The 9,429-nt window shown below is 46.1% G+C and overlaps 1 protein-coding gene across 3 annotated transcripts in view; it reads left to right on the top strand.

Annotated features, from left to right (window-relative positions):
- The window catches only part of Mical3 (microtubule associated monooxygenase, calponin and LIM domain containing 3), a 203,394-nt gene that overhangs the window by 183,059 nt on the left and 10,906 nt on the right, over positions 1-9,429 (top strand). The window contains exon 37 of one of the 3 annotated variants that reach the window (XM_029570834.1): positions 1,893-1,943. The exons of the other annotated variants lie outside the window; for them this stretch is intronic. Within the exon in view, the coding sequence (XP_029426694.1) occupies positions 1,893-1,943 (51 nt within the window). The remainder of the gene's footprint in view (positions 1-1,892; positions 1,944-9,429) is intronic. 3 annotated transcript variants of the gene reach the window in all.

Raw genomic sequence — 9,429 nt, 5'->3', positions numbered from 1 at the left:
TGAGCATGTTATGCTTTAAGTTCTTAAAAGTTAGAAGTAGCTGGGGCTGGAGAGATGGCTCAGCAGTTAAGAATACTGATTGTTCTTGCAGAAGACCCGGGTTCGAATCCCAGCACCCACATGGCAGCTAACAACTGTCTGTAACTCCAGTCCCCAGGGATCAGACAGCCTCTTCTGTCCTCCGCAGGCATTGCATGTGCACTTACCTACATGCAGGCGATACACACATACACATAAAATTTAAGAAAATTTTTTAAATTAAAAAAAAAAAGTTAGAAGTAGCTGTGGACCATGTGCTTACAAGACCCCTGGAACTTTTGAAGAACCCTAGGGTTCAACAGAAGTTTGAAAGCCATGTTCTAGTCCAACTCCTGCCCATAGGTAAGTCTTTGCAAAACCCCTAGACCCAAAGTTGAAGCCGTTGTGTCTCTGCAGGTGTACCCCAAGAGCTCTATTGGGATACCTTTAGGAAATTCTCCATCATAAGAATTTATTTCAAAGTACATCCTTTTCCTTTTCTTATACTTAATACTCCACATCCAGAGATGGTCTAATGTCAGTTCCCAGTGACCCTGCCCCTTCCTGGTAGAGGGCATCTTTCAGATTCAGTGTGCACAATGGCAGCTCCTTTCTCTCCACTTCTCATTCCATTCCACTTGTCAGTCTCACCTGGCTGAGCAAGGAACCCAGCAGCTTCCGCAGCTCCCTCCCTGAGAGCTATACGAGGCGGGCTAGAGCCTGCCATCCTCTCATGTGGTAGCCTCCAGCTTCCATCACTGTCAGAGGGGTCACACTCTGGTAGCCAAGATGCCCTTCCAAGAGAAGAGATCTGATCCAGAGCTGCCATCAGGTAATCTATCTGTTGAAGATTTCTGTATATCCTGGTTGCAAGAATTAGCTTCAGAGCATTGCAGACGAGGGCAAGACTTAATTAAACGTGTAGACTTCTGGTCCTGGAATACTTGTGGTGCCTCTTTGTTTCTAGAACTCCAATTCAGACTTGGAACATGAGCTGGAAAGCCACTGCAGGGTTTACGGAGCTTTCTGACATACCCATTCTTAGAGGGGAAGCCCTCATGGTTGCCAGGATCCGAGGGCCAGATCGTGAGGTATAGAGAAAATCTGACAGGATAGCAGCCGAGCCTTGATATACTCAGGGCCTCTTTTTGACTCTAGGAGCTGAGGGCTCCCTGCCCAAGATCCATCTGCTATCAGGCCCCACTTTGCACCTTAGATGTGTTGAGAAGTGTTGTCCACTCTTTGCTGGGCAGCTTCAGCAGCTAAAAAGCTGGGACAGCCTGTGACCAGCATCCTCTGGAAGCCTCAGAGGATAGACTCTCGGGGTTGGAACTCGGTAGAAGTCCCGACTCATTTCTTGTTTTGAAAGAGAAGGCTGTCTATCCAAAGTTGGTGGAACTAAAACTTCTAAGACATAGGACCCTTTTTTTTTCTTTTTCTTTTTTATTGTTCACATCCTAAAAGCCCTAACTTGGAACTTTTCTTATTCAGAAGTAAGAGAGTAGCCCTTGGTCTGCCCTTGAACTTCCTTAAGTCTTAGATAAGATTGAGTTCAGCAGGGTTGGAGTTCCCAGCAAAGCCAAGCATCCCATCCTTTCTCAGTCAACCTGTGAGCAGGAATCACTCTGATCCTGGCTGGTGACCCCATCCTCAGTGGTGTTGGGTTAACCCCCCATCCCACACTGCACGCTGCAGAGATGGCCTGCATGTGTGCATGCGGTGTGCTTGCAGACATGCTCACTTTCCAGTTGTTCCTCTAGACCTTTTCACTGTATCTGCGTGTTTCTTGTGCTTCGTGCCCTTGATAGCTTTGGAGTGGGATGACAGCAGGGTCATCTGATCAAATAACTGTCTTCACCAATTCCTTGTTGTAGACTATTGGGGAGAGTCTTATTACAGTGACCTCATCGACTTGCACCTGGGTGGTATGTATGGCAGCCATCTGCTGGCACTAACCCCGCAATACCCTTCCCTCTCATTCTCCGTCCCAGTCCCTGCTCCCAAACAGCAAAGAGAAACCAACCTTATAACCAAATAGCAAAGCACAAACCCTTTTCCAGGCTCAGCGTCAAGAGCACTAGCACCACCAAAAAAAAAAAAAAAAAATTGGCAAACAAAGCAGCTGTCAGATCCCTACTTCTGCTCGTGTATGCCCCAGAGGAAGATTTAAGATAGCTCCTGCTGCTTGAGATTTTTTTCTAATTTTTTTATTTAAAAAAAAAAAAAAGCAAAAACCTTCTCCTGCTCCCCGCACCCGGATCTACACCCCAGTCCCTTTCTTGATGTTTGTTCATTCACACTCAAGTCCAGCCTGACTTTTATCCTGAATCAGCCCTTACAGTGCATATGAATCAGCATCCATGAGGATGCCCTCTGCCAGCCACACTTAGGAAGCAAGCATGGGGCTGGGGGTGTAACTCAGTGGTCAGGCCTAGCATGCCCAAGACCCTGCTTCAACCCCCAGCACCTAAAAATAAAATATTTTTTTAAATGGCAACAACCAAACATCATGAACTCAGCGTCAGTCATTTTTATTGGGGTGTGTCACATTTTCCCTAGGGCGTAGGAAAGACCTCGCTATTGCCATTTCTGCTCAGATTTGACTTGAGGCTAGGTTAAAGGATATCCAAAATGATGTCCCTTCCTCCCTGTCATGTCCTGGGACTCACTTTGTACCTCCTTTCAGTGACAGTAGGAAAGCTAGGGCAGTGGTTCTCAAAATGTGGGCCCGGGTCCGGCAGCACCTGGATCTCTGAGGGCCTGTTAGACATGCAGATTCTCAGACCCCAACCCAGATCTTCTGAATCAGAAACTGCACAGAAAAGCATAGTTTTAACAGATCTATTTTAACAGATCTTCCAGCTGATTTTGATCCTTTAAAGCAGGAAAAACTAGCCAAATGGAATTCAGTATTTGCTTTTTCTGTACAAAGATCACCAGAGAAACAGACATTATCTGAGTGTCATTGCTAGACTTTGAGCTCTTTCCTCCTGGAAACCTGCCATATGGTAAGAGGAGTCCCCAGCTATTGGTTCTCAGGTTTAGTGAGAGCATCTGCCTGACTCCCGTTTTTTTCTTTTTTTTTTTTTGGCTTTTTTTTTTTGGCTTTTTGAGACAGGGTCTCCCTGTAGCACCAGCTGAACTCACTATATAGACCAGGCTGGCCTTGAACTCACAGAGATCCGCCTGCCTCTGCTTCCTGAGTGCTGGGACTAAAGGCATGCAACACCATGCCCAGCCTGACTCCCCTCCTCTTGATCAGGCACTCTCATCTCTTCACCTGCCCATGAGGGCTCCATGCCTCATGAAGTCCTAGCACTGGGGAGCCCTAAGGCCGGGGGATTGCTGTGAGCTTAAGGCCAACCTGGGCTGCATAGTAGGTTCTAGGCTAGTTTGAGACTGTCTCAAAAAATGTAAGCCAGGTGTCGTGGCAGCACTTGGGAGGCAGAGGCAGGCAAATATCTGTGAGATTGAGGTCAGCCTGTTTACATAGCGAGTTTCAGGCCAGCCAGGGCCACAGGGAGAGTGTCTCAAAATAAAAACAAAAATCTTCAAAATAAATAGATGTAAAAACCAGAGCTGCGGAGATGGCTTAGTCAGTAAAGTCCCTGTCGAGCATGAGGGCTCAAGTTAAGATTCTCCAGCACCCCATGAAGAAAAGCCACACATGGTGGTGTGTACTTGTAATCCTAGCTCTGGGGAAGGACAGCTGGCTCACTGGCCAGCTAGTCTTGCCTAATCAGTAAGCTCCAGGTTCAGTGACAAACCCTGTCTGAAAACAAGGTAGAAGGCTGGTAAGGTGCTCAGTAAGTAAAGGTACTTGCTGCCAAGCCTGATGACCTGAGTTCAATCCCTGGGACCCACATGATGGGAGAACCAGCTGCTAACAGTTGTCCACTGACAGACACACACACACACATACACACACACACACACACACACACACACACATACACACACACACATTTTAAAATATTTTAAAATAATGTAGACACAGTAAATAAATGTAATAATAATAAAAATTTTTAGGGGCTGGATAGATGGCTCAACAATTAAGAGCACTGGCTGCTCTTACAGAGGACCAGGGTTGGTTCAGTTCCCAGCATCCAAATAGTGGCTGTTAACCATCAATAACTCCAGTTCCAGGAAATCTGACACCCTCTTCTGGCCTCCATAGGCACAACATGGGTGTACTTACATACATGTAGACATAATATTCATACACATAAAATTAAAATAAATAATTTTTTTTAATTTTAAGTAGCCAGGCATGGTGGCATATGCCTTTAATCCCAGCACTTGGGAGGCAGAGGCAGGCAAACTTCTCTATAAGTTTGAAGCCAGCCTGATCTACATAGCGAATTCGAGGCCAGCTGAGCTACAGGGAGATCCTGTTTCAAAAAGACAAAAAAAAAAATTTATTTTTTTTTAGTAGAAGAAGATAACCAGTGTGTCAGCCTCTGGTCTTCACGCATCCATACCCACATGCACATGTGCATACACACACAAACAATCTTACACATATACAACACACATGAATAAAATAATATCAAAACCAGGCCTAGGGGCATGGCTCTGTGGTACAGCACTCGCCTAGCCAGCATGAGGTTCTTGGATCCATCCCCTGCACCATAATAAAAAAAAAAAATCCCTAAGTCTGATTTCTGCAAGGATGTCCTTAGACACCTTGCTGATCCAGAGGTGGGACCCTTGGTGCCTTGGTAGGTGGGATTGGTAGGCCTCTGTTCTCTTCATCCCCATCCTATGCTTCCAGGGATCCACCAGGCTACAAGCCCCTTCAGCATCCAGCTTCTGGAGTGCTAGGGGACTCTCCTATGGCCATTGATGCTGTAAAAGGGCTGATGCTTGCACCCCAGTTAACAGACCCTGCCCTGTCTAATACCCTGTCTCTCCCTCTTTGCCTCCTCCTAACACTTCTTAGGGAATGTTTGTGTCAATTCTAAGTTGATCTCCATGTGTAAAAAGATAATTTACAGTCAGGACATTGTGGAGGGGGCAGGCCAGGCCTTCTTGTTTACACCCCTAACCTGTCCCTGCAGCTTCAGATGTTGGCTCGTGCCCGTAAACTGTCTCATGTATGTCTTGAATGTCTTTAACACACTGCTCAGGTAAGGAAATGCAGTGGACTGTTTTTTTGTGGCCCTGGACTCCAAATTGTAGTCTTGGATTTAGTATGCTGGAAGATTCTGGCATCAAATGAAATAACTGGGGGAAAAAAGAAACTCATTGTGCCTTTGATGTCTTCAACACCCCATCCCTCCCCACCCCCCATCAAAAACCCTGCAAGTACTGCTTCCTGGTTCCCACCTCATCACTTCTTCTTTGCCAGCCACTCTGATTTGTATGTGGGTGTGCTCTAGCTTCCTAGTGAACAGAGGCTGCTGTCCTGACTAAGAACCTGTGAACAAGCACTTCTGTCTGAAGTGAGGTGCTTTGTACTCTAGGGAAAGAGCATGGGTCACCAGGCCCTCTTCTTAGCATGCCCCAAAAAGGAAGACATAGATGTCACAGGTTATCAGTCTGCTAGTGTTTAACCCTTGGGGCACATGTTTTAATATTCATTATTTGAGCGGGAGTAATTGCCCTTTTGAAATCTGGAACCTAAAGTGGAGAAGCTGATCGATCATCTTTCCTACCTCCCCAAAAGCCCAGACAGAAATCCTGTTTCTGGACAGGGCACCAATATTACTGGAAACAGAGCTCCAAACAGCACTTGGAGGATTAGGAAGTCTCTGTCATCTGCAAAATCCAGACTGATTCCTGCCCCTGCCCACCACAGTATCTCAGTGGGTCTTTCAGTAGCTCTTAGCCTGCAACATATAGGCTTGAGACCCACATTAAAAGTCTTCTTTTTTTTTTTTTGAGACAGGCCTTACTGTCTAACCCAGGCTGGCCTTGAATTCTGTCTCCTGAGTGCTGAGATTAAAGGTGTGCATCATCAAGCCTAGCTTAAAAGTCTCTTTTTTGAATCATGCACAGTACTTTTGTTCCAGTACTTGGAAGACATAGAGAGTACTGGAACAGTACAGGCAACTTCAAGGATAGCCTGGGCTACATGTGAGACTGTGTCTTTTAAGTTTAAAAGAAAAGTTAATTTTTAGATTTGGGCAGATGGCTCAGAGGCCCTGAGTTCAATGCACACACTAAAAAGAAAGAGAAGAAAGTCTTTTAGAGGCACAGAGTATAGAAAATAACAATTTTGAGCCAGGTATGGTGGTACACGCCTTTAATCCCAGCACTCGGGAGGCAGAGGCAGGCGGATCTCTGTGAGTTCAAGGCCAGCCTGGTCTGCATAGTGAGTTCCAGGACAGCTGGGGCTACAGGGACACCTTGTCTCAAAAAGACTAAAAATAGGGAGGGAGGGAGGGAGGGAGGGAGGGAGGAAGGAAGAAAGAAAGGAAGAAAGGAAGGAAGGGAAGGAAGGAAAGGAACAATTTTACTTCCTTAACTAGCTGGACCTTATGATTTGAAATGGGCTCAAAGGGCATATAGTGACCCATGACCCTGAGAGGAAGGGCCCCAAAATGCACTGCCCTGCCCCTCTTTCCCAGATAAAGTAGACAAGTACAGCCCAGCCAGCCCAGCATATCTTGTAACATTAGGGTAACAGGTGACTAGAAATCTAGAGAAAACCACATCTCTTCTGAAAAACTTAGATTGAAAATACACACATAGCCGGGCATGGTGGTACATGCCTGTAGTCCCAGCACTTGGGAGGCAGAGGCAGGCGGATCTCTGTGAGTTCAAGTCCAGCCTGGTCTACATAGTGAGTTCCAGGACGGCTGGGGCTACAGGGAGACCCTGTCTCAAAAAGACCAAATAAAAAAAAAATACACACATGTAACTTCCAATTTTATGGGTCCTCACCTTGATTTGTTTGTCTCAGAGGAAAATGAAAGGTCTAGAAACATAGCATGAAGGACTGGAAAGGGACCTCATGGCCACTGGCGAGTTGGAGGGAGGCATGGCAAGGTCTGTTGGTGGCTTCCTTCCATTTGTTTCCTTTATTTGAGTTGGTAGATTTCAGGTCAAGCTGGCTCAGTTTTTACTTGGAATTTTGTGATCCCTAAGAGCTTGTTTGTGAGCGAGAGAGAAGGATAAGGGGCGGAGAGCACCTGTGCACTCATATCCACATGGATCTCTGTTGCAGCAAAGCATAGGGGTCTTCCTGTAGCCCTAACTGGTCTGGAACTCACTATGTAGACCAGGCTGGCCTCAAATCCACAAAGATCCGCCTTGCCTCTGCCTCCCAAGTGCTGGGACTAAAGGCGTGCGCCACCATGCCCGGCTTCTATTCTCATTTTTGTTTGGTTTTATTTGTCGGCAGTTTTCCCATGGAGATTCATCCTATGCTGAGCTCTTCAGCACAGGGCATCTCCCAGCCCTGTCACATGACTGACCTTCTGACATCAACCATGCCCTATCTGACACCATCACACACTGCAGCATGGCACCCCAGCCATCTGGATCCTCCACCAGAGCCTCAGTGTTTGTCCTTGCTCTGGTTTGGGGATGGATCTCAGCCTTGCAGCATTGATACTGACCTAACAGACTTTGGGGGTTGGAGAATAAGAGCAGTTGACCATAATCTGAGTCAACAAAGATTTTGCCAAACTTCTTTTGTGTCAGAGTATATAAATTATACACGACAACTAAAAATAAAAGCCCCATTCTTCATACCCAGACCAAGAAATTCTCCAGAGCTAGGATATTACTCAGTAGCAAAGCACTAAGTAACATGAGGTCCTGGGTTCCATCCCTAGCACCATGAAAACAAGCTGGGCATGGTGGCATACACCTATAAGACCAGCAATTGGGAGGCAGAGACAGGAGGATCAAAAGCTCAAGGCTAACCTTGGCTATATAGCTTAAGGCTAGCCTGGGCTACCTGAGACCTTGTCTCTCTCTAAAGATTGGGGAGAAAGTGAAGGGAAGCTGGGAAGAAAACTCAGTTGGTAGAATGCTTGCCTGGTGTGCTCTGGGTTCAATCCCTAACACAGCATAAACTGGTCATGGTTTACATACCTGAAATCCCAGCACTTGGGAGGTAGACGGATCAAAAGTTTAAGGTCATCTTGGCATGGTGGCACAGGCCTTCTATCACAACACTCTGGAGGTAGAGACAGGAGGATCTCTGTGAGTTCAAGGCTAACCTGGTCTACATATCAAGTTCCAGGCGCCAGTGCTACTACATAGTGAGACCCTGTCTCAAAACATAAAAAATAAAAGTTTAAGATCATCCTTGGCTACATAGTGAGTTTGAAGCCAGCCTAGAATAGCTGAGATTCTAAATAAATAGACATCAAGCAGATGCTGGGTCACTTAACAGTAAATATAGCACATTACTAAAAAACAGATAAGTAGCAAGAGTCACCCTAAGTGAAGGTGAGGATTGCACAGAGCTGGCTGGAGACCATGTAGTAGGAAAATGGAACTTTGAAGTAAGCAGCATACTTCTGTCTCTGACACCTTCAGAGGCCTAGGAAGTCAAAACCAAAAAGTTCCTCTTGGTAGACATAAGGTTTTCCAGAAGTGTAACTGGAAAGGGGTAATCTGTCCCTGGGGCTTCCCTGACTTGGTGTGTGAAACTTGCTGCAGCACACAATAAGGACAGCATGAGGAGCCAACTCCATCTTATAGGAGGGTGATGGCTGGTGTGTGCAGACTGCTTATTCAGAACTCTGCATCCCACATGGAAATGCAGTGCTAAAGGGTTCTTGATTCATAAAAAGCCCATTTTCTTCACAGTTATCTCAGACATCATGGGGCTGGTAGCACTCCAGGACCTAGCTGGTGTGTCAGAAACATGACATCCCAGGCTGGGTCTTCTCAGACATCATGGGGCTGGTAGCACTCCAGGACCTAGCTGGTGTATCAGAAACATGACATCCCAGGCTTGGGACTTCTGGGGTGTAGCTATCAAGGGGTTTCCAGCTTTAAGCTGATAGTGATGGCTACTTTATCTGAGGTACACTGCATCCTAGAGGGTATTAATGATGGACACAGATGAGTCCTGCCTCAGAATTTGTTCTCAGGTCCAGACTAGCTCCCTGGTGGTCCTTTTCCTTTTGTCTAGGAAGCCTTGAGACTGGTCTACACACTTGCTTTCTTGCTATAGCCCATCCTTTTTTGTAAGAAAACAAGACTGATAGGTGCCCAGCACAGTGCCTGGTATATGAAACATACTTAGTAGACATTTCTTTTTGTTTTTTTGAGACAGAGTCTCATGTAACTGAGGCTGGCTGGCCTCAGACTTATTATATTGTCAAAGATGGCCTTGAACTTCTTATCCTCCTGCCTCTGCCTCCAAAGTGGTAGGATTTTATGCATGCAACACCACACCCAGCTAGTAGGTATTTCTTTTGGGGGTTTTTTGTTTTGTTTTTGTTT

The sequence above is a fragment of the Nannospalax galili genome, unplaced genomic scaffold (assembly GCF_000622305.1).
Source record: "Nannospalax galili isolate Female #2095 unplaced genomic scaffold, S.galili_v1.0 scaffold1104, whole genome shotgun sequence".
Taxonomy (NCBI): domain Eukaryota; kingdom Metazoa; phylum Chordata; class Mammalia; order Rodentia; family Spalacidae; genus Nannospalax; species Nannospalax galili.
Note: the sequence above shows the minus strand (reverse complement) of the source record. Positions and strands in the feature narration are given on the sequence as shown.